Source organism: Abramis brama (assembly GCF_963993115.1).
Source record: "Abramis brama genome assembly, chromosome: 10".
Lineage (NCBI taxonomy): Eukaryota > Metazoa > Chordata > Actinopteri > Cypriniformes > Leuciscidae > Abramis > Abramis brama.
In genome coordinates, this window is record NC_139972.1 from 27,816,903 (window position 1) to 27,843,434 (window position 26,532).

Here is a 26,532-nt window from a genome sequence, read left to right on the forward strand (position 1 = left end):
CACACTTGTAACGACGTTACATAGACGAGAATGGACCAAGACTGACTGAACAGAGGGAACTAAATACAGACACTGATGAACACAAACCAGGTGACACAGATGGAACAAGACACAGGTGATGATAATGAACTAATGATGGTAGATATGGCAACGGATGAGTTAGTCACAAAAGACATGTGTCTTTTGTTAGTCACAAAAGACGTGACTAACAAGGCTGAACAGCAACACAACAGTAACACAAGTACAATTACAGCGAACATTCAGATCTGATTTGATGCTGCTGCTGTGCCAGAGAGAGCAGTTGTCATGGATCGGTATAAAACAGCTTCACAAACAGTGTTTTCAACCACACAGTAGCCTGTTTCTGTGTTACAATAATCCAAATGATCACAAAAGTACTAGGATAAAAGTTTATATTTCGAATATAAACACTGATGTCTACGGTAGAATAAATCACCTTTTGAAAGTAATTTGATGCTTCAGATAAAGATTGTATAAATTACATTGTTACACCAGTGGGGGCGACAAGTGACCCAAGAGATTTGTATTTATTCAAGAGATTTGTTCAAAAACACAGATTCACCCAGTAATGAAGTAATGCTGTGTCTCAATTTGCCGACTTATACTACGGCCTAAAAGCATGTACTCTTTTTGTGAAGAAAAAGTAGATCCTTTTGAGTGTGTAACAAAAGAGTACACAAGCTTTGGGACATACTATCACGTCATACAATTGCGTCTTTAACGGTTGCTCTCTGTCGCATCCTGTTTCAGTAAACTGGCCTGTCAATCATCTTGTCACAATTAAAATCCTCCACATTTCATTTCATTTCAGTATTTCTTACTGAATCGGAGAAAAATGCAGTAGCACGTTGATCTGCAGTCGAGGGTCTTTCATGTGGAGACTCTCCTCATATTAATGCATAATGATGCATTTAAAAGTTAATAGCCAAACAGATCTTTATAAAAGTCCACATTGTTATTGCAGATGAAATATAACACGGATAACATTAGATAAATATTTTTTTATCACTGATTAGACACTCAAACCTTTCTGAGTCCTTTCTGTATTTTTTTAAAACTTTTTACTCGTGTTTGTAGTTCCTCCTCCAAAGCGCAATGGGTTGTGGGCAATATTAGCCTATAGAGTGTGCACGGATCCACACTTCGAAAATCTAACGGAAATAGTACACCATCCGGGGACTTTTGACATATTCTTTTCAACATAGTATGCTTTGGGACAGACTTATTCTAATCTCACATACTATTTAGGATGGATAGTATGGACATTGGGATGCAGGGAAAGTATTTGAATGAGTCATTGAATCATCCAAACGATTAAAAAAACAATACTTAAAAATAAAATATTTTTAAATAGACTGCAGAAATTACTACTGTCAGAACCTCTAGTATATTACATGTTGTTTTGTTTATTTGTCTATTCAGAAGAATCGTGAGAGAAAAATGATCTCTATTAAAAAAACAAAAACGTGCTTCTGAAAAATGCAAGTGATCGAGCCAGCGCCTCCATGTCATGCAGTAAGCGCGCTATAGGCTACTTTAGCTCCCTTCCACACTCCGCACGAACACATATACTCCTATTAATAGGGCACATTTATCTAGGTTAACGTTGGAGCGAGCAGCCATGTAAAGATGCTACTTACATGTTTCAAATTAAAAGCCATATTTGAGGTCGTTGGATGATAGGCAAACTTTTGGGTTTCCTGCCCGTGCCCTACACACTGTAATTACCACAAGAACCCGCCGTTAACAGTCTGTCCCTCAATTATTTTTTTTATTTTTTTATTTTTTTGACTAAGACTTTTCTAGTCGACTAACGATTAGTGGAATAATAGGGGGCAGCCAAATAAACATACATACATACATACATACATACATACATAATATGTGTATTTTCTCAAATTCCTTGAAATTACACCAACACAGTATTGCTTCACAAGTAGTGACAAAATATGAAGCCAGGGGTCTGTAATGCTTGCCAGTAAATTTTCAATTGTCTCACTTAAAACAGTTGATTGTAAATGAACCCAAGCTGAGCATGAACATGACATAGGCAGACCCCCACTACAAACACTTCTAAAATATGTAACCTTAGTGGTGGGGATACCCTTTTTTCAAAAAACACATCAGAGAAAGAGAGGAGTAGAGGGTGTCTTCAAGGTGATTTAGGTTCCCTGAGGGGTTTCAGTCATTGTAGTACAGTTTCATTGTGCATCACAATGTTCATGTGGCTCTGAAAACCGTTGCATACAGTATGCAAAACTTGACATTTATTTCAAAGGGTGGGGGGAGCCAGTCTGGAAATTACTGGACCATTAAAGTTGCAACTGCCAGACAAGCCGCTAGCACCACCCCAACCCCAACCACCCACCCACCCACCCACCCACCCAAAACTGTTGGCATCGAGCACTCAAAAATTAGGCCTACATGCACATATTTTACTCATAAAACCCAGCCTAAACACATTTAAAAAGTATATATGGTTTGTGAAAAGTTGCTTTTGGCAAGCTACTTTACAAGCTACTTCTCTCAGTTGTGGTTTCATCAAGTAAGTGTTTCCAGAACCTGAGAGAAACCTGAGATAAACCAGATATAAACCGAAAGTGGACTATCAAATCTTCATTTCATTATGTTCATTATTAACATAACTGAGCAAAGCTAATGTCCATTTGCTCAGAACAGAATAGCCTATGCAGTGAACCCAAAAAGCATGTCTACAACAAGAGCTTTAAAACCTTGTTTGCACCAATGCAACTGTGAATAATCAGTACGCAGGTGCTCCTACTGGTGTTGAATGAGTGGGAAGATAATAAAGTCCCATTCACACTAAGAACGATACCAAGAAGTAAACTATAAACTAAAACTATATTAGCATCCGTCCACCCCAATGGATAATAGCCACAATAGCCAATGGCCAATCGATTTTTAATATTCAGTTATTTTATTCATCATAATTTAATCCAATTTTTTCATTTTATGAAATTAAACAAGCACACATAGATTAGTCAAATCTTCCCCCAAAGATTTTGCAAATAGACAATGAACACAATTTCAGTCAAGGGCAATAAGATATCAAAATCACCTAAAGCACTGGGGAAACGTCCTACAGTATTCATCCATTATCACTACTATTTACAGTTTCAAATCAGGACGATTGATTGAAAAGTCACTGTTTCGGACATCCCCACAGTTGTGGTTAGTTGCGTTTTTAATCTTATTTTCAATAGAAACAGGAACTACATTACAATTTCAAGGTCACTTACTTGGCACAAGGAACCGCTCCTTTTTATGTTATGACATTACAAAAATTCACGTCACGTATAAATTACGCACGCATAATGAGTAAAATGCTTTTATTTTATTTCATTTGTTCCTCAAGCACAATTAAATTATTGAGGAGCTGCCGGATTTAGCTCCTCTGGCCCTATGAAAAACTGGTCATCAAGATTGTCACCTGTTTTTTGAATGCAGATTTTAGACGCATCATCCCTGCGCTCGACAACCAAAACAGACAGCAACAAAACCCAGCGATCAAGAACTAAATCTGATGCCCTGTTTAGTTTTATGAATACGGCTGTCAACTCTCAAGCCCTGTTCTAACGCTCGCATACCCGTCCATTTTCTCACAGTGAAAAAACATCGCGGAGCAAAGAGGACAACGTGTCGACAGACATGACACAGCAGGTTTTGATATGAAACAAAGTCTAAGCTTTCAAATTATGTAAATTATATTACGAAATATTAAACAAGAAATAGCCTACCATTTGTCACTCTAATGTGGCGTGACGGTATTGCCTCAGTTCAAGCGAAGCGGGAACGCATGGGATTGTGAACTAACCATCTCTTCCTCTTTGGGCTACTAGTTGTAGGCCTATCACAAAATATACATGAATGAACATCCGAGGGTATGTTGAAAGATACAGTACAACTTACTGAAATGTATCACATATCTCATGTAATCGTGCAATAGTGTTTCAACTGCAGAAAGACGTCAATATAACAACAGATTGTAAACTCTTTAAAGATAAAAAAAAAAAACTTTACTCTAGAGAGTATTTTGCAAAAAAATCACTATATTATGTTTATTATATTTTTACTCTTATATTAAAAATATATCATGCTATTATTAGAAAAATGACTTTATGTGCAACTGTATGCAAATCAGTTGTTAATTTTAACTTTTTATAGTTGACATGATTCCCTGTAGTTTACATTAGTTGAGAAATATTTTTTTATTGAGAAAAATTATCATATAGCCTATCCATGTATATATCCAAATCGAGATTGATTCGCAAGCTTATGAATCTAATCATGAAATTTGTGTCAATAATTCTAAATCCAAGCTGAACTCAAAAGTTGTGCAGCACAGTCTTCAAGAAAGAAATTGAAAGCAAACAAAAGTTGCTAAATATTCTAAAGGTTCATAAAAAAGTCAACTCTGACTCGTTGTGTGACCTCATTACAAAAAAAAAAAAACGCAAAAGTGCCAAAGTAGTAACGTCTGTAACGTGAGCTATATTCACATCTTCTAAGGCCAAATTACAATGTTGAGAGACAGAAATTAAGTTAAGTCAGACAGAAAAATTATCATTTAACGATGACTCAACTGTGAGCAATTGTGGTTGTGGGTTTTTTGTTTGTTTGTCTTTTTCATTTAATTGATTAATTATATTGGCCTTTTCATGTTCTGCAGAGATTATAATTCTGACTGTAACCTCTAGGGACCCCATAACACCATTGGAAAGACAGGCCTTTCCTTAGTATGAAGAAAATGCCACATTATAATGATAGTTTCCGTTAAAAATTGAAGTATTGCGCATAATAAACTGATAAGATCTGCAGCCTCCACTGCAATGACTGATAAGATGATTTTACTTAATTTGCACTCCTTCACTTTCACTTTTTTCTTCTTGGAATTGTTCTTATCTTGTGGGTTGAGTTGCATTTGAACCAATGGCATTAATTTAGAAAAATATGATTATATCATCAGCGTGGGTACTGGAAGATGCAGCATGTGTGCACTGATATATCTTCAGAGAGGTGAGATGATGATAGAAGAGGTGAGTCTTCAACAGTTTTTTTTGTAAGTTTCACTTGTGGCCAGCGACAGCTACCTCTGCATCTCACCTTTCCTTTCACTGGCTGTTTTCCATAACATGATATTTTGTGATTATGGTATGGAACATGGGAAAGAGTGGGCAGTTGCACCAAAAAAGGGCACAAAAAAAAGTGTGAAAATTAAGGCAAACCTATTAGTAAAAGTAAACAACGTTTCCAATATTAATTTCTATTCACTTCTGTTAAGCTTATTAATCTAGTCCTGTTCAACAACTAAAACACAAGTGATTGTTTACCTCACTCCCATGACAAATCTTATTAGATTGAAAAAAATGTGGTGTAGGATTTGCTTTGAAACAATTTTTTCACTCAGAAACTGCTAGTTAATTCATACTTATTCATTAATTACAAATAGTAACACATTGAATTAAACATGAAATTTTGAAGTAGAAAGACTAAAATGGTATTTTCATGTAAACCACATGTTTCTTGTTTCACTAAAAATATTTTTTACAGTGAGTTGGGAATTAGTTAAAGTATTTTTCATGTCTCTATCATACATGTTTTAATGTATAGGATACAATATTAAGCACAATTTAGAAATATGGAAATCATATTAGCTTTGTTCTATGACAGTATCGCTATTAAGTGAAAAGTTTGAGCAGATGTGCTATTTCTAAAATGAAAACTAATTTATTGTATTCCTCTTATAAAATGTTTATTTAATTGGAAATATTATCATGAATCAACTTTCTGAGTTTGACCAAGTCCATATTTCTGCAGTTATCATGAAAGGTTTAAATAAGTCAACAGCACAGATGCGCTTGATTTCTAGAAAAAATATGGTGATAGAAAGGAAGAAAAAAAGGAGAAGACCAATCACAGATGTCTGAGGTGCAAGGGGAGGGGCTGGCTTGAGTTTAGAGGTGGCCTTGCTATATCTCACCCACATGTAGGCATCCACTGGTCGATGACACCTCTGGTTGAGGTCGCAATGCGCGGTAATGCGTCTCTGTTGACTTGCTCGCGGCAGGACGCAGCCTCCACCTTGAGCTCATAGGTACGTCTTTGAAAGTTTCTGTGAGTCAGGCTCTTCTTCTTTTCCAACGTTTAGTGTCATCTTGCTGTTTCTCATCTTGTCTGCTGTCTCTCTACATCCTCCCCTCCCCCATCACCAAGTGCTGTGCTTTCTATATCTGGAAAAATATCTTTTGATTACAAAAGCATCCGTGCAAGTGTCTGATTGTGTGTTGAGGTCTTTTCTGACTGCAGGCCCGGAGAGGATGTGTCACTGTGCAGACAGGTTTTCCCCTGTTACTCATGGGCCTCTTTCTCTCGCTGTGTCTTTATGTGGGTCTGACCGATGCACTTGTGCAGTTTTCTAAAGTTATCACCTGCATTTGACTGTCTGTTGTACAATCTATAGGTGACTTTTTTTTGTCGCTCATAGATTTTTGTGGCCTGGGCTAATGTCTGTCATTGGATAATAGTTTTGACATCTGATGTACTGTAGTTTCGTACAATGAAGGGAAGGGTTTGGTTTGGTGATGGGACAGAGTGTAACTTGCGTATCACATTAAGACATTCACGGGCCTGTACGGCAGGTAAGTCAATTGCTCATTGCACTACTGCAGAATTTGCAGTTTTAGATAGACTACATAGCCTTTTCCTCAGTTTCATTCTTCTTATTCTCACGCTCAAATGAGAATTCAACTTCACTAGGGCTTTAGAAGTGGGCGAAGAAAGAATAGGAACTGGTGAGGTATGTGACACTTTATTTAGCGTGTTATAGCTGAGCATTAAAATGTAAAACAAATTGGTCTTAGAAATAATTTAGCAAAACCTTAAGAAAGCAAAATAACTTATTGGTGTATCCATATGCATTTCATTTAGCATTACTAATTGTACTATAGTCATAAACATAGAAACAACTTTCTGCACCTCTGACCTGTTTCTTGGCAGTTGCTGTGATCACGATAGTTGTAGAATATACAGTAAATGCAGTAGTGCATGAAACAGTTCATGTTTATTCGACTATTTTAGATTTAAAATATAGAATATGCTTAGCATATCCCATATGCTTTACGTACAATACATAACTAGATCATTTTTGCCAAATCGGCTTGGATTATACGTTTTTTGTGACTTATGAAAAGCCAAAAACTTAGTAGCTTTTGGCTATTTGATATTCATTTTTGCATTTTTAAACACTAATTACGACATACTGTTCGCTGCATTTATGGTGTAGCTTTAGTACAGTAATATGACTCACTTACATTACAATACACTAGACTATTAATATTGTAGCTTAAAATGTGACTCATACTTTTTTTTAAAAATGGTACTCACACACACACACCCAAGCTAATGCTACAAATAAAGTTGCAAAGGATCACAGAAGCCTTCTCTGTTTTTTAGCCGAGCGTATTCTCTGTCAAAGGTACCGTTAAAAAAAGAATTCTGTGGTCATTTACTCACACTTGTTTGTCATCCGTAACATTTTGAAAAATGTCTCTGTGATTTGAAAATTCAATGTTTTTAGACACCAATGTTCTTTAACGATCCTCTTTTGTGTTCTGCCGAAGAAAACAAAGTCATACAGGTTTGGAACGACGTGAGAGTGAGTAAATGATGACAATTTTCATTTTTGGGTGAACTATCGCTTTAAATAGGCTAACTTGGTTCCAGAACTCCTGACCTGAGTGTGTAAACTCTCATCAGTTAATTTGGACAGTTATGAAAAAGAAGTATCTGCACACACCTGTTTGATAAATGTTTTACAATATTAATGTTAAGGTTGTTTCGGTTGTTCTTTCATGCTTTGTGGTGTGTGTGTGTGTGTCTCACTTTTAGCCAGTTTAGCATCAATTCTAGTAATTAGAACATTAAGCATCGTCATCTCAGAACAATATGTTCCACAATCCGTCACCGTTGCGTCTGCGCTGAGGGGGAGTGATCGTATCAGCAAGTTTTTGCAGGCATTCGGTAATCTTACTTTCTTTTGTACGCAATTGTGAGATCGATGACCAAAAACAGACAATGGGTCATAGGAATATCGCCAATTGAGATACTTGCATCTCGAACCTTGTACATCTCAATGATAATATCTAAAAACGGCCATTTTTTATTCCAGAATGGACATGTTATTTGGAGAGTCATTCTTTGCACGCACTTCAAGATCGAGTATTGAAATCGTGTCCACTTTCTGCGCGATTGTGAGGAATTAGTACACAGCTGCGATGTAGGCCTACTGTAATCAAACGTTCCACCAGACACCACATCACACTGCTACTACAGTAGATGCATATCTAAACCGACCTACTGTATGGCTTTGATACTGTTGTTGTTGATCAAACAAACTTGAACTCTTACGAGTCTCAGCGTACCGGCATTAGTCAGAGTTTCACATTCTGAAGAGGTCTGTGGCTTCATCGCAGTACTTCACAGAATTTCAAAGGTGATGCAAAATTCGAAAGGCCCTTGCACCTTGACATGACCAGACATGCCCGCCTCCGCTCTGTGCCATACCTAGACAATGCAATTCCAGTTCATGGTTGAATGTATTGTGAGATAGAAATGATTAAACATTGCTAGAGTTTCATTTTGTGAATTAGTTTGTCTGCCTGATGGCTGAAAGTAGGTTGAAGGTGTTGTGACGCTGATGAGTTCTGAAAAAAAAACAACCCTACTGATTCTTCTGAATATGTCTTTCACAATCTCTGAAATTAAGTGAAATGCAAAGTTTCAAGCTTCGGGCTTATCTGTGTTTCACTCTTTCTTTCGGTCTGTCTGTCTGTAAACCTTAACTATGAAAGATTGATTAACCTTGTAAAATGTGCTTGTAAAATGGCAATGATACTGGTTAGGATTAAACTATCTTCTTGTTTTATACATGACTGTTGAATAGAGATTGATATGATTTATACACTCTACCACGTGCCTTCAAATGAATGGACAAGAATAGCTGTGACAAAACAGTTTATTTGATTTTAGGAAACTAGATAAAAAAAAAATGGGTAATTTATTTATTTTTCTTGGCTTGATTTTGACTATCAGTGATCTATTTCTTCAAAAATCCAGTCAACCTGACAAGTAAATAAATAAAAATATAAATAACTAAAAGCCAATAAATAAATTGAGTTTGCATCAGAGAGATAGATGGGTTTAAAAAATAAAATAATAAATCTCATCATCAATTGCACTCATGATCAGATGTACTTAATTATCAATAGAAAATGTAATATTTTAATTTTAAATATTTTCAGTGTTTTTATTTATTACTATTTGTGACGTAGTTTTATTTTATTTTATTTTTTATTTTTATTTAGCCAGGAAAATCCCATTGAGATATTCCTATCTCATCTCAGACCAGGTCAAGACGGCAGCACATAGAGTTTATAACATCAGCATTTTAATTATTTTCTAATAATGTAGCATATTTTGTTGTATACAACAACAAATATGCAATTTATATAATTACTGATTTTTGATCATTTTCATTTCATGAGAGTTTATTTTAAGATTTGTAGCTGAGAACCTTTTGTCTGTCTCTCTTTCACTTCGACTACGATTCCCTTGACAAACTTAACCTCTGTTTTTTTCCTCCTTCCAAAGGCTGACATGAGATTTCGCAGCTCGAAATCAAACCCAATCATCTCACTTCAGCTGCCCCTTTCGCTCTTTGAAGATGATCCGCATTCATAACCCTCACCACGTGCCTTTTCTGCATCAGACGGAGCAGCTCCGTCAGGCAGGGACACTTTGTGACACGCTTCTCACCGTGGAAGGCCTTTCATTTAAAGCCCACGCTCTGATCCTAGCGCTGGCGAGCAAGCGGCTCAAGCGTCAGTTAACAAACCAGCACCGTCCAGGTCCAGGGTACAGCTGCGCAATAGAAAGTGTCTCTCCCCACACACTCAAGCAAATCTTGGACTATGTGTACAGCGAATCGGTGGAGGTGCCCAAAGATGACCTGGAAGAGCTGCTGAGGGGTGCTGAGTACCTGGAAGTGGAGTCTTTGGTGGAACAGTGTCAAGCACAACTTAGTAGTCCAAATTCCCCTACTAAGACAGACACAAAAGTGGCAAAGTCACTCCAAGACGACAAAACATTCAAGCACACCGAGTTGTCCAAAAGAAGCCACTCTACGGATAAAGACAACCTCGATTGTTCTTTAGAAGAAGAGCGTTCTTCCACCAATAAAGACCACAAGAGGTCGGTCCATGATCCACACAAGAAAAGCTGTTCTCCTGTGTCTCTTCAGCCTCCGGTGTTCTCCAGAGAACCCGTCATCTCCTCCAGCACCCCATCTTCGACCCCGCGCTTCTGTTGGCCCCCAGTCAGCCCGTCTCGTAGCATGTTGTGTAGAGAAATTATGACCTTCCACTCGCTCCGAGCGTACCCGTACCCCACACCCATGTACCCCTTCCTGCACCGCTCGCTCCAACCACATGTCTCTTCCTCACTTATGGGTTATCCCGGGTTGCTTCACTCCTATCACCCTCTCATACACTCTTCTCAGATGACTCAAGACAGTCCCTTTGTTTCGGGTCTAAAAGGAAAGAACACCTCTATCAGTACAGCTTTAACAGAGTCCGAGTCAGAAAGTCAAGAAAGGTAAGAAACGACTTTCTGAAACGTTAGATATTGAAACGAAATGAAAATATTATTGATTTGATCAAATATCCAACCATGTGAAACTGGTTTTAAAGAAAGACAAGTGAATAAGAATAGCTACGGTTCATTTGAGGTAAACTAGATTTATTTTTATTTTTTTTAATTGTCATATTGATAGTGATTTTTTGCTTGATTTGTACTATTAATTATATATATTTTTTATATACAGACAAAACATAAAGCCAGATACATAAAGAAATTGATGAATGATTCAATCAGTGGATAAACAGATAAATAACTAAAAGCCAGTAAATAAAATGAGTTTGTTCAGAGAGAGGTGGTTTAAACAAACGCAATCTTACCATTTGAACTTATCACTCGTGCTTAATTATCAATAAATATCAATGTACACATTTTTCAAGCAAAACATTTTACAAAAAAAATTGGTTTTAAATGGTAAACAATAGATATTGATCACATTAAGATGCTTGCTATCTAATGCAATGATATTCATGTTTAACGGGTGGCTTAAAGGGAAAGTTCACCCACAAATTTTAATTCTGTCATCATTTATTCACCCTCATGTAATTATACACCTGTATGACTTTCTTTTCTTTCTTTTTTTTTTTCTGTGGAACATTATATATATTATTTTTTTATAATATTTTTGTCCATACAATGGAAACTGTTTGGATACCAACATCCTTCCAAATATATTTCGTGAAAAAAGTGACCTATTTTAAGTGTTCAAATACTTTTGGGCTGTCTGTAAGTCTGAGCATTAAAAATTCAATAACATTTAAATATTAAGAAACTATATATATTATAAACTTTGACCTTCAGCAGTCCAGTGTCCATAGTCTTTTTTTCAGGGAGAAGTCTAGGGTTATGAGACATCTGGGTATTGTCAGCATGGTGAAAGAAATCTCTTTTTACAACGATATTTTCAGCAGGAAGCCACATTATAGTCAGTTAATTTCAGCGGAACACCATAAGTCTGGTAAACACGTTTTTCACCAATGCAACAACACATTTACAGTCATAACCAAAGCAAACACCACAAAATCCAACTTTGCATTACTTTAAAAAAAGGACTGGTTTACTACTATGCAATAGTATACTGAAGAAGACCACGATTGCTCGAAATAGACTTGTATCCTGATTGTTTCTAAATGATCTTTATAAAAAATTGATAGAACTCAAAGTATTCTGAGATTCTTTTTAAACCATACTGAAGTTCACATACACACTTTTTTTCTTCACCATCCACTCCAACCATCTTTTTAGATACAATAATTATCAAAAATAGTTTTTGTTAAAAATTTTGATTTATTTGCATTGTATACATCAACAACAGTATTCTATAGCATGTCTTAGTTAAGTTGAGAAACAAATTCAATCAAGCATGCCAAACTTTTCACGGGTAGTGTATATGCTCCCTTTCTGTACTTTCCAACAGACACTTTTTCCCCAACCAGCCCCCTGTTCCACCTACATGAATAGTCTTTCAACAGGCTCCATTAAATTGAGGGGAACTAATAACGGCCTCTGGTTCAGTGGCACTGGAATAATAGTTCAATAAAGACAATTATGGATAGTGTTATGACATATTCTTGTAATGAAACACTTTGGGGTATGAATAATAAATATTGTTATGATTACTTTCATTCGTAATTAGATATGTATGATGTATATAGATATGCTTGTGGACATAAAGATCTGTTAGTCGATATTTTAAGTGTTTGAGCCAGGATAAAAGCACAGAAGCATCATGTGCACTAAATACTGGATATGTCGGGGAAGTGTTTTGGAAAACAACACTTACTATCAAGTCTGAAACTGAGGGGAGCCCCCCAATTATCCCCGACTTTAGAAACAGCAAATATGAAAGTCAGCCATCTCCACCCTCAGAGCATGATGTTCTATTTCAGGCTCATTTTTAGCCAAAGTCTGTTCCACTCTCCAATTCGCCACACACAAAAACAGGTGCCCCATTCAGACAGAGATCTTTATGCTTGTTTTGCTCAATGTGAGTGTAAAATTGAAACTTTTTTTTCTTTCTTTTCTATGCATGCACATACATAGAAACAGTACAAACCACCCACTCACCAGTTCAAGAAGTTCATGATTAAACATCGAAAATAATGTAAATATCTGAAGGCTCTTATAGAATATCACTTCTTATATTTTGAAGAGCATATTATTATTATTATTATTATTATTATTATTTTGGCTCTAAATATTTGAATCGGATATAAAATCAGATGATCTTTTCTTCACACTGTAGATGCACTGCAGGTTGCTTTACTCTGGCAGAGGAAACCATTGTCGACTTGCTTTGTTTCCTGCTACCTGAGCGCAAAACCTTTGTTCTTATACTTTTTGGTCTTGTTTTAGACAGAAGGAGGTGATGTAAGTCTAAATTGATAATTGATAAGTCTTAATAGTTTGATTAAACAGATTTGAGATGCATTTGAATGGCAATTTGCCGCCTTGTGTGTCTACATGTGTGAGGCTACAGAGCGCTGTATATCGAGTTTTGTTCATAAATTTCCTCTTCGTATTCTCCACACCTACTCATTTCTTATTATTTTTATACTTCATCAGGTGCATCCTGAGATGCTTTTTAAAGCGTTGAAGGAATACACATGTAAGCTGACACTTTACTTGATTAAAAGGTAAAATAAAGTAGTAAAGAAAGTCATACCTGGGCATATTTATATTTGTCTAAGGAACTGCTTAAAGCATTTAGATCAAAAGTTTTTTAAGAGCATGTGAAACAAATTCAGGCAAGTGTCTTTTAAAACTTTTAACTGGTTGTGCACTTTCTCCTAAATAATAGCACAAATGTGAAAACACACTAAGCCTAACAGAGAGCATCAGCAGTAACACCTTAAAGCTTGTGGGTTTCTCACTGACCTTTACCTGCTGGTAATAATTAGCTGTGGTCTAGTTAAAGCACTTGAATGTGTTGAAATACATCTCTAGATGATCTCAATTTGCAGGTGTTAGATGACCAGATCAACAAGTGGTTAAAAAAAAAACACCAGAGGAAAATGCAGTGAGTCGGTTTTTGAAGTTATAAGTTGATGATGAATAAAGTCCTAAAAGCTAATGTCACTAGTTATGCATGGAAAATATGGACATCTTTGAATAAGCGTTAACATGACAACATTTTCCACAGGAAGCCAAAGGTTCAAGAGGAGAGGGAGATATGCTGCAGACACTGCGGTAAGCCGGCCCTGGAAAACCCCTGGAGGCCAACCACTGGGTCATCAACCTCAGGTAATATGTTGTGTGAATGCACAAAAATGAATGTGGAATAATTGTATACACTCATATCTGCACAGAATGAAGAAGGCATATAGATACTCATGCAGAAGCTTGCAGAAACACAAACTGATTTTGATTTTGGATGCATTGACATTGTTCGTAGTTCAGAGGAATGGATGCCCGCAACAGGATGTATGTTGTGTATCTCTCTAAGAGCTGAAAGCAATTTAAAGTAGAGATGGTGGCCGTTGCCTCCCTTCCTCTGACAGCAGTAAAAGAAAGAATAGAAGACAGTGGAAAAAATGACAACGTTTTTTGATATGTAAAATTCATGCATCTATCAGTTGAACTTGATTCCTATGAAATCTTTCAGCCAGAATTTACCATTAAATGGTTTTTATTTTATTTTACATTTACATGTACAATTTTGCATTTAGCAGTTGCTTTTATCTAAAGCGTCTTACAACAGAAGAACAAAGCTATTCGTCAAAAGGCCAACAATATTTATAGTCAATGCCAGGTTTATGTACTCTTAGAAGAAAATGTTTAATATAGAACCTTAAAGTGTTCTGTCAGGCACTTCATACTGTACCTTTTAGAGGGTCCCATCATAGGATCATTTTATGGATTTAGTTTTAATGAATTATTTTTGCATGAATTCTTTTTGTTTTATTATTCATTTTTTAGTTTAATTTTTAATTTATTCATAAACTTTATCAATAAATGGATCATAAACATACTTTTTGCAGTAGACAAAAATTTAAATACTTTCATGTTTTAAAGGTTATTATCCAATCATTTAAAACATTTTTGGTATAAAGCCATCTTTAAAATTAAGTCAGGATCCCTAGGGTTCTATATAGAACATTTTATTCTAAGAGTGGAAAGCTAGACTATGAAACAAGGTAGAGCAGAGGTGAAATGCAGAGGTGAAATTTTTGAATCTTTATTTATCTATATATGTGACCTGGATCACAAAACCAGTGATAAGTTGCACAGGTATATTTGTGGCAATAGACGACAATACATTGTATGGGTCAAAATTATCGATTTTTCTTTTAAGCCAAAAATTATTAGGATATTAAGTGAAGATCATGTTCCATGAAGATATTTTGTACATTTCCTACAGTAAATATATAAAAAAAAATATTTTTGTGAGTGAATGCAGAACAATCGCGAAGGCGATTTTTCTCAATGTTTCGATTTTTTTGCACCCTCAGATTCCAGATGTTCAAAAAGTTGTATCTCGCCCAAATATTGTCCTATACTAACAAACCATAAATCAATGGAAAGCTTATTTATTCAGCTTTATTTTATTATTATTTATAAAAAAATAAAAAATTGACCCATGTGACTGTTTTTGTGGTCCAGGGTCACACACACACACACACACACACACACACACACACACACACACACACACACATACATATACATATACATACATACATACATACACATATATATATATATACATACATACATACATACATACATACACACACATATATATATATATATATATATATATATATATATATACAGTGCAATGCATAAGTGAATACACCCATGCTAAAGTTGACTAAAAAGAGGAATAAAAAATCATATTTTGGAAATTGAACTTAATGCCTTAATTTAAAAAATTAGGAAAAATCCAACCTTTAAGGACACCAATTTTCTTTGTGAATGAATAATGTATCGTAAATAAATTGTAGCAGCCCTTGGATCCAAAAGAGAGAGTCTCGACTGATGCATAAGGTGTTTCTTTATTTAGTTCGCCAAACCAGCATGACGTTCAACTTTCAATTCATCATCACCTTAGCACCGTGAAAACTGTATTAAAAAACATACATACAACAAACATTTCACACACTTGGTTTCACGGCTACAAACGTCATTACGTAAACAAACATTTAGGATGACAAACATTAATTACACAGCAAAATAAACCATACATATGTGCAAACAATATTCAGATTTATATATGAATAAAACATATCGTACCTCGCTGCGCTCACCAAGGAATGCAAACAATATACGATAGTCCTTTCTTCCGTCATGAAACGGGCGTCGAATTATTTAAGTTCACGAACAAACAATTCAAATAAAATCCATGTAGGCTCAAACACAGTTGCGTACCATTCACACCCGCCAGCTACCTTTTAAAAGCTCATCTTCTCTTGTGCAAACTACGGTGCCACCAAAGGGACAAATTTCAACATCACAGGTGCATAGGATTTCCGGTCAATCACATACAGATAACATTAAAGCGCATACAAAATATAGATTTATTTGAATAAAGTACAAACATTAAACAAATATTTTACCAATAACCCAACCCATATTTCATTTAATCAACAACATACATTAAACTCCAAAGTGGTCCTTTACATAAATAAATGTTCTTCCTTAAAATACATGGTGCATAAGTGAGTACACCCCTATGTTAAATTCCCATAGAGGCAGGCAGATTTTTATTTTTAAGTATTTTTTTATTATTTTTTTTTAGGATACTATGCATCCTGATAAAGTTCCCTTGGCCTTTGGAATTAAAATAGCCCCACATCATCACATAGCCTTCACCATACCTAGAGATTGGCATGATTTTATTTCAGTTTGCCTAAAAGCTAGTTTGATTTGCATTGAGAGATGATCTTATGGAAAGTACCCCATGCCAATCTCTAGGTATGGTGAAGGCTATGTGATGATGTGGGGCTATTTTAATTCCAAAGGCCAAGGGAACTTTATCAGGATGCATAGTATCCTGGATCCATGAAGTAACTGGCCTTTAAAAATAAAAATCTGCCTGCCTCTATGGGAATTTAACATAGGGGTGTACTCACTTATGCACCATGTATTTTAAGGAAGAACATTTATTTATTTACGATACATTATTCATTCACAAAGAAAATTGGTGTCCTTAAAGGTTGGATTTTTCCTAATTTTTAAATTAAGGCATTAAGTTCAATTTCCAAAATATGATTTTTTATTCCTCTTTTTAGTCAACTTTAGCATGGGTGTATTCACTTATGCATAGCACTGTATATATATATATCTTTTTTTTTTTTTATCATTCCTATACTGTATTTTCCTCACTGTATCTCAAACAGCACAGCATGGCACTAAAAATGCCACGGTCATAGGTTCGATCTCCAGGGAATGCATGACTGATAAATTGTGATGTAATGCAAGTCACATTGGACAAAAGTGTCTGTCAGATGCATAAATGTAAATAAATGCTAGCATCTAGCATTATAGATGAGTTAAAATGCTACAGTGACTTTGTAGAACACATACAGTGGCCTGAAACAGAAGTTGCGATAGATTTTATCTATGGGGAATTGTTAGATGGTTGTGATTTGCTATTGGCCGATCTCACTTAAGTGACAATTGTCCTGCCCTTGCTCCAGTAAACATGTCATCAGAAAAGAGAAGAGATTAAAGGCGCATTATGCAGGATTTTCACCTACTGGAAGTTATTTCAGTTATTTCAGCACTGGCCGTTCCTCTTCTCCGACCACCTGGGACAGGACGGCTCCCAGCCCCCTGTTCGACGCATCTGTCTGCAATAAAAAGGGGAGATCAAAGTTAGGAGACTGTAAGAGTGGCCCTTCACACAGAGTAGCTGTCACTTTGGTTACAGCCTATTGGCACAGCTCCATCCACTGGACCAGATTTGGAGCTTTCTTTTTAGTAAGATCAGCTGGGGAGCTCTGAATAATTAGGCACAAACCTCCTATAATATCCCACCAGCCCCAGGAACTGTTTCACCTCCTTTTTGGTCTTGGGATTTGGGCAGGCCGCATCGCTCTTATCAATTTGGGGACGCACCTTCCCATGTCCCAAGTGGAAGCCCAGATACTGTACCTCCACACTCCCAATTGCACACTTCTTTGGGTTTGCTGTGAGTCCTGCCACCCTCAGCGATCTCAGGACAGTGCGTATTCATTCCAGATGCTGAGATGCAGATGTGTTCCAGCCTGTGGGGAGTCGGGGACCCGGATCCAAGTCCCCGCAGCTCCATGACTGGACACCTATCCTGGAAATGACCTGAGTCCTTGCATCTCCAGCAGACAGGCCCAGGCCTTCCCATCGCCCTGCCGCCAGAAAGTTGGCCAAGAGACTGACAGAGAGAGGGGAGAGGCGAAAAAGACGCAGAGGCTTCGGCACTCTCGGACACGTCTCCTTGTGTCCAAGATCTGTAACCCTGGGAAACCTCAGAGGCCAGACTGCCTCTTCCCTGCTGTAGCTGTCGAGGGGGCGCATTGCTCCATGACCTGGGAATAGGGATGGGATGAGAGACAGAAGAAAAAGAGATAAGGGCTGGAGAGAGAAACATTAGGGAGGGGCTCGCCGCCCCCTGTGCATGCCACCATATGATCCTCGGCCAGCTGGATGGCAACGTTCAGTGACGTCGGGTGGTGGCACTGGACTCACTCTGCAGTCCTGCGCAGCAGACGAGCGATGAACTGCTCCAGCACCACCAGGTCGATTACTTCCTTAACGTTGCTGGGCTGGGTCAATCCCCCAATCCCCCAGCTCCACTAACCGGAAATGCTGGCGGAATTGTTTGGCGGAGCAGATGATCCGTTGAAGGATGAGGAAGGTACCATAACTTTCCATCATTACAGCTGAGGTTTGTTACCTTCACTGCATAGCCCTTGGTGATTACATCATTCATTAAATTAACATAGTCATGATGAAACAATGGATTCTTCAAGATCTTTTTTCTCACACCGCTTGAGGTCGCCATATGGCAGGAGGTTCGCCACAGGCAACTGTTGTGCTGCTTCCTGTGCTTCCCCGGACAGCAGCGGAATCAGGCGCACCAGCCTCCTCCGCTTTCTTCTCAAACAGGTCCACAAACGCCTCAGAGTCGTTTTAATCAGAGGTATATGGGAGATGGTGGAGGCTGCGTCCGGGGTGACCTCCCAGCCAAGCAAGCTCCGGATGACCCGCCAGTCCTCCTCCTGACCCTGGTCCAGCAGACGGAATCGATCCTCCTGCTCCAGTCTCTGAGGTCCATAAGGGCTTGGTGTTGTGTCTGGTGGAGACCGGTGAGCGATTTGACCAGCTCCGCAAGTGGTATTTGTGCTGGCTGCATGGCGGCGTGTATACTTCTTCGCCACGGGCTTCGGCACCACTGTAACAATGTTCATAAATAAAAGCGATCTTGCACATTCAATATACAGTAACAAAGATTTCCAACACATAAAACATGTCCTTAGAGTCTGCAGGCTCTATTTATCCTGTCTCTCCATCAGTTACTGGAATTAGAGACAGGTGTTAATCATCATGCACTTGTCACCGCTCATCTTCGCTCTCTCTCCCCGTGCAGACTCTGCTTTACTACACGCCCCTCGGCACAGTCACATTTGTCTCTTTTTTATTAATCTTTTTTTTTTCTTTTTTTTTTTTTTTATTGCTGAAATAAGAGAGTTGAAGTTTCTTCTGCATCCTATTCTCCTGCAATCCAGAATAGCAGCACAGCTGGACGTTTTTTTTTTTTTTTTTGAGCTGCGCCCTCTACTGGACAGGCGTGAATTTGCTTTTCTTTCAGCCTGAGACTTATTCATTTCACTTTTGGTGAAAGGACTTTTACATTTGCCAAAAATAAAACGTAACCTGTTTTTAAATAATTGTTTCTAATAAACCTTTTTTTATTTGTGTCATTAAAAACAAACAAGCAAGACCAGCCCAGGTGAGAAAAAGTAAAGCAAAAGTAACATAACGCATTACTTTACATAAAAAGTAACGTAATATTTTAACACATTACTTTTAAAAATAACTTTCCCCAACAATGCAATTAAAGGGGTCAAAAATTTTATATTGATGTCTGAGGTCAACTTATGACGTTCGCTTGGTTTTTACATTCAAAAACATCAAAATGAAAAAGTAATAGGCTATTTTCTACCCTGGTTTTGAGCCTAGCTCCTGAAATGCTCGGTTTTTATGAGCGTGCCGCATTGAAGACTTGGAAGTAAAAACCCACTGCTATGATTGGATAACAGTTTTGCATATTATAATGAGTTTCATGTAATGCGCGAATCGGTGGGCGGGGCTAAACAGGCAGTGTTGAAGTAGGCGTTGATCTTCTTCTGCGGAGGCGGTGTTTGATAGCCTTTGACGTCATAGATCCCCACTTTGAAAAACCTGTCGTTCACTGTGCCTGGTGTCAATAACAGCTTTTATTGGACTAACAAGGACGTTTTCAGTTCTGAAACTTACAGGATATTCTTATAGTATGATGACCTCTTATATGTCAAAAGCTCAAGGAAAGTTTGATTTCTCACCCCATTAATAAACTTGCTTTTATATATTTTTTATTATAATGCATTTATTTATAAAAAATGCCAAATTGATACAGTATTTAGAGTTTTTCTGTTTTTTTTTCTCGTTATCAGACATTAATGCAATTAAGCTGTGCAATAAACCTGTGGTTAATCTGCTAGGACAAATGTGTGAACTTGAAGGGAAATTACTTCATGCATCAGATTAAAAAAAAAGATTAAAAAAAAAAAGATCACATTGACACCTGTTGGTTAAATGTTCATGTTATTTCTATTTCAGTTATTTCTGAGAAACACTCCTGCAGCATTTGTTTTCAATGCAATGACATTCATGCACTGTAAGTTAATTAAGTATCCAAATACATTTTAGGGGTCACTGTGTAGTCACAATATTGGTTGTGCTTTGTCCTAGGTCACATAGTGTTCTCTCATTGTACAGAACCAAATGACCCCTTACCTTCTAAACCGGGGTGTAAAGCTGTGTGCGAGAGAAAACTGTGGCTTCTCGTGGTGCATCAGCACAGTCCTGCGGTTGATTGGCTCTGTGCTCCATGGTGGTTTGAATACAGTACCAAAAGAGAAGTGTCGACTTGTTCTTTTTTCATCCAATTTGGGGTTAGAGCGCTTTTTATGTGTCGAGCTTGTGTGCACGTCGGATCATTTTGGGGTGAGAATGATAGTAACACATTTTTATGAGATGTTATCTTTAAGAGACTATGTAATCTATACTGTATTTAGTTTATCACATACATGTGGGTAGTTTTAGTTTTAAAATAAATATAAATGCCTATTTCTTTGAATTAAAAGGTGAAGTGTATATTTTAGGGAATGCAGCTTTTTTTTTACAACTTGTAGCTTTTTTGCAATTAACTGAAATTGTCCTGTGGATTTTTTTTCAAAATCATATTCTAATGTAGTCCCTTATTTATTCGAAATTGCATGTCTGGTAAAGTAATTTTAGAAGAAAAGCATGTCAACAACCTATACATTAAGTTCTGAAATATAAGATTTTCTTCCATGAACTTCCATGAAAATATTTGTCACAAAACCTAAAAATGTGCTTCACATGACTCTTTCAACCTGACAACATTTGGTTACGTCAACTCAAGTCATTTTAGGGTACCAGCTGCAAAGTTTCCAAAGTGTCCAGATGGGTTTTGGTTTTATTAAAATGCATTTGAGAATTTTAGCCAGCAGTTTTAAGAATGGTTGGGTACATTGTACGATGTCACCTATTCAAACAGCAAACTTGTGCCGTAATGGCGCAAGTTTCTGCAGCAGTTTTATGTTACTGTGCTGCATCCTGGTTTAGTGTTGTGTGAGAGAGTGTGGGGTATGTGGGAATGTGTGGGTGTTTACATATGTGTGAATACAATGTCTGTCATGTGCACGTATGTTTGCTTTAGTTTCACATTACTTTTGTGTTTGCTTTTTTTTCAGCATGCTCTGAAGTATAAGCTTACACAACCTTGCAAGTGTCCATATGATTGTCATAAACGCTCTCTTAGCGAATATAAAGGCAGAAAGTGTTAACCATGCTTTTTTTTTCACACTTTGAGCTGTACAGGGGAGGATGTGGTGTGTGAATGTATGTGTGTGTGTGTGCGCGTGTGTGTGTGTGTGTGGGGACAGGGAGAGCTATAAACTAGGCCGCACACCAAGTTGCCACAGGATGTGTTTATCTAAAATTGGGCCCCTCGGCTGCGCACTACCAAAGCCTAGATGTCACTTTATTTTTGACCATAAATCACTTTTAATCTTGACATTTTTACATTTGATATAAAATAAACATAAGATTGGTTTATTATTTGAACAGAACTGGATATTTAACAGCTAGAATTTAAAATCATGTTTTGATTTCTTTCCGATGAAGAATCCTTAACAAGCAGTGTCATGTTTTTTTTTGTCTGACTTGAGGAAACTAATTAAAAATATACACAAAAAAACATTTAGTCAAGTCAAGATATTGCTGGTATGTCTCTCAGTCATCATTCGTACAGTTAATACTTTTTATTTTTTTATTTTTCTTTAAATGTCTAAGCATATTAGCATCAGCTATGATATATAGTAAGGTCCTCACAGGTTAGTTTAAACATGGAAATTAAGAGAAAGTTTATGATTATTTAATAATTTAATACTGATTTAATACAAACCTTTCCACAACAAATTATATTATCATCACAGCAATTAGAGTGAACTTATTTCACACTTTGACATTTATTAGTTTTTGGTTTGTCCATCTTTTGTTTTAATGACAACAGATTTCGAGCTGCATGAACATTCACGGGTTGAGCATCTTATACAGAATACAGTTTAAACAAAAACATTTTAAACAGAATTTGAGATTAGTGAGAATACTTTTGAATACTGTACAGAAGCCCTGAAATGCCATACATTATTCTTCATACATATTTTTCTTAAGAAAGTTGTACAACATATTTCTCTGGCCAGCTGCAAACCATTTGATCAAACATCGTGCAGACATCTCAGGTCAACTGGAAATGAGATTGACCACATCGATAATGTCGATAATGCTGATAAAGTTGTGGTCTTTTGAAAGTGGTCCAAATGAAAATGTACTTTGTATATAATAGTGAAACAAACAAGATGCTAAACCATGTGAATGTTCATGCAGCTTGAGATCTGCTGTCATTCAAGGCTTAGCCTAGTAATAAATGTCTAAAAGTTGCAAGTATCAAATTGCTGTGATAATATCATTTGAAATGGGAATGTTTGTATTAAATTAGAAAATGCAATATAGATGCAGACGTTGGTATATATTTTATATTGTTATAAATGTTTTAGGTTTTTTTTGTTATAAAAAAAGCTAAATTATTTTGGTAACACTTTACAAGAAGGTCCCATTTGTTAATGTTAGTTAATGTAAAAAAAATAAAATAAAAAAAAATAGTTCATGTTAGCTCAAGCCCATTAAATAATATTAACAGAACTTTTGATTTGAATAATGTATTAGTAAATGTTGAAATTAACATTAAGATTATCAAATGCTTTAGAAGTATTTTTCACTGTTTGTTCATTTTAACTAATGTAGTGTGATTATAACAAATGGAACCTTATTTTAATGTGTTACCCTTATTTTTATATTAAGTGTCCTTTCACTTTCATGCGTGGTTAACTGGTGTTTTAACAGGATGGAACAATCATCACCAGCAGCACATCAAATTTAAACATATTTGAGCAGATATGAGGGGCCAAAGAGCTGACCAGCGTCAGACCAAAAATAACCCTGCTTTCTCGTCAAGCACTGAAACTGTTTTTGCCTCAGAGACCATGATGATGTGTTGAGAGTTTTAGTCGAATGGTCACTCTTTCTGTCTTAAAAGAACATGCATAGACAACAGGCATATATTTGAACTGAAAACTTACACTACCATTCAAAAAGTTTGGGGTCAGTCTGATTTTTGCTTGTTTGTTTTGAAAGAAATAATACTTTTATTCAGCAAGGGTGCCTTAAATTGATCAGAAGTGATAGTAAAGACATTTATATGTTACAAAACACTTCTGTTTCAAATAAATGTTGTTCTTTTGAACTTTCTATTTAATCAAACAATCCAGGGGGAAAAGGTCATAAAAGTCATTAAAAAAACAAGCAGCAACGGTTTTCAACATTGATAATAATAATAATAAGAAGAAGAAGAAGAAGAAATGTTTCTTGAGCATCAAATCAGAATATTTGAATGATTTCTGAAGGATCATGTGACACTGAAGACTGGAGTAATGATGCTGAAAATTCAGCTTTAACATCACAGGAATAAATTGTAATAATATTTTACAATATTACTGTTTTTCCTGTGTTTGATCAAATAAATGCAGCCCTGGTGAGCAGAAGAGACTTCTTTCAAAAATATTTGTAAAAAATCTAATGACCGCAAACCTTTGAATGTTTAGGTTTTGATTAAGTGCTAAAATGAATTTAAAAAAATGAATCTGCATTCATGCAAAATAAAAACATAATGCATAAAAAAAACGGGCAAATAGACTTTGAAGATTGTACGTAAACTGAGCCACATATGACTGTTCAAACCTCTTTGTCTGTGGTTTTCTTCTGAAATGAAACTGCATTAAAAAGATCGTCCACTGATAACAGAGAAGTGTTCTATTTCTAGTCCACTTGTTCACAGTTACTCACCTACTGTTGTTCTGTCATCACCCCGTTGGCAGGTTCAGGGGAGATGACGTTCAGGTGTAAGTTCTGTGGCCGAGGTGGACGGGACAGGCGATCTCTGCGCTCGCTCAGGAGGGGTGTCGGGGGAGAGAAGCCTTACCAGTGCAAACAGTGTAGCAAGAGGTTCAGCCTTAAACACCAGCTGGACACTCATCACCGGGTCCACACAGGTACAACCAACATTTAAACCCATGAGCAGAGCCTTCCTGCAGAGTATTGATCCTGAACATTTTCACTTTCTGAGAAATCGAACATTGTGTTTCACTGTATCAAGATAAGATCTGTAATCTGAATCAGTACTGTTTTAGTAGCATTGAGTTAGTAGTATAACCTTTTATATTTTGAATTCATTTTTATTTTATGTTCTTCCAGGTGAAAAACCATTCGAGTGTCGGCTGTGCGGCCAACGTTCCCGTGACTATTCGGCTATGATCAAGCACCTGCGCACTCACGGCGGCGCCACACCGTACCAGTGCACCCTGTGCCTGGAGTTTTGTAGCAGCCTGGCAGCCATGCAGAAACACCTGAAGAATCACTCCACGCAGGACTTCCCTCCAGACTGGAGCCTGAGCAGCACATACCTGTACAACTGCCACACCTGACCATGCAAAAACTGGACATTTGAATCCAGGGGGTTAACATGTGTAGATATAGAACATTTAATACAGTTTTGTTATTTTGAATCATTTTATGAATCTATTTTGAAGCCATTTTACAAATGTGATAATATATTTAATTTACATACAAGGGACATTTATGCCAATGACGGATGTTTTCTTTGAAGACGTCTAGATGATGTAGATTGTAATTTGCCATTGCTTATTTTCTCGGTGAAATATCAATCATCACAATAGCATACAAAATACATGTTTATTTATTGAGCTGGTGAAATCTGACACATTTATCTAAGCACTCACTATGTGATCTATATTTACACACTGTATGCAATCTTTTAATAAAAGCATTATGATTAAAACTGAAAGAGTTTGTGGCTTTTTTTAATCCGTGTCTGGAAATATGCAAATTAATCTACATGAAAGCCTATGAAGAAGAGTATGACAGTTGGCCTATATTCTGAATAAATACATGGTTTAGTCTTGAATCTTTTCCAAGCAGCTGATTTGTTGTCAGCCGAGCACTTTTGGGCAATCAATCTGTTTGTTCAATCTATGTAGCCTATTTATTTCTGTTCCGAACCAATTCGACATGGCAATTTTCCTAGCTCTCCACCTTCCCCAGCACCACCTGCTACCTAGGGGATTCTCCCTACTTATTGCATGTTTTGACAGAAGCCTTAAAGGGATAGTTCACCACATTTACTCACCCTCATGTCATTCCAAACCCGTACAACTTTCATTCATCTTCGGAACACAAATTAAGATATTTTAATGAAATCTGAGAGCTCTCTGTCTCTCCATAGACAGCTACGCAACTACCACTCTGACACTTCAAAAAGTTCATAAAGAGATCGTAAAACTAATCCATATGAATTGAGCAGTTTAGTCCAAATTTTCGATCGCTTTATATGATGAACTGATTGAATTTAGGCTTTTATTCACATATAATCATTGATCAGTGAACATAAACAGAAGCTCAACTGAGCTTGACGCATAAGAATGAACCTCATAAGTTCTTGCTGAAGCTCAAACTTGCTATGTAACAACATGAGAATAAACCTCACTGGTTCTCACCTGGTTCTCACACGACAAGAGAGCATGCTTGAGCTTCTGTTTACTGCAACTGATGTGTGAGTTGATGAATGATTATATGTGAATAAAAGCCTAAATTCAATCTGTTCATCATAAAGTTATCATGTCTCTTCAGAAAATTTGGACTAAAAAGCTTGATTCATATTGATTATTTTCAGGTCAAAGTAATAGTTGAGTAGACTGTCAGTAGACTGTCAATAGAGGGTCAGAAATCTCTGATTTCACTAAAAATATATTCACTTGTGTTCTGAAAATGAACGAAAGTCTTATGGGTTTGGAATGACATGAGGGTGAGTAAATGATGACAGAATTTTCGCTATCCCTTTAACTCGTCATCATCAGATCTAGTCCGCCAAGAAAGCCTATGTACATTCTATTCTTA

At 36.8% G+C, this 26,532-nt stretch overlaps 1 protein-coding gene across 2 annotated transcripts; it reads left to right on the plus strand.

Moving 5' to 3' along the window:
• Nucleotides 1–6,008: 6,008 nt before the first annotated feature.
• Nucleotides 6,009–25,415, plus strand: zbtb32 (zinc finger and BTB domain containing 32). 2 transcript variants are annotated; one of them, XM_084126223.1, is made up of 5 exons: nucleotides 6,009–6,136; nucleotides 9,691–10,692; nucleotides 13,877–13,977; nucleotides 24,438–24,611; nucleotides 24,814–25,415. In XM_084126223.1, exons 2-5 carry the CDS (start codon nucleotides 9,764–9,766, stop codon nucleotides 25,041–25,043), a joined length of 1,434 nt encoding a protein of 477 aa, XP_083982349.1. In that variant the 5' UTR covers nucleotides 6,009–6,136; nucleotides 9,691–9,763; the 3' UTR covers nucleotides 25,044–25,415. The 2 variants fall into 2 exon arrangements, with proteins under 2 accessions (XP_083982349.1, XP_083982350.1); XM_084126224.1 differs by lacking the exon at nucleotides 6,009–6,136 and adding an exon at nucleotides 6,543–6,680.
• The last annotated feature ends 1,117 nt before the right edge of the window (nucleotides 25,416–26,532 follow it).

What these genes read in the sequence shown, in the direction of transcription:
- zbtb32 (XM_084126223.1), top strand. Translation starts at nt 9,764, where the DNA reads ATGATCCGCATTCATAACCCTCACCACGTGCCTTTTCTGCATCAGACG. An exon ending in CACTGGGTCATCAACCTCAG is followed by an intron (nt 13,978 to 24,437) that starts GTAATATGTTGT and finishes CCCCGTTGGCAG; the next exon opens with GTTCAGGGGAGATGACGTTC. An exon ending in TCATCACCGGGTCCACACAG is followed by an intron (nt 24,612 to 24,813) that starts GTACAACCAACA and finishes ATGTTCTTCCAG; the next exon opens with GTGAAAAACCATTCGAGTGT.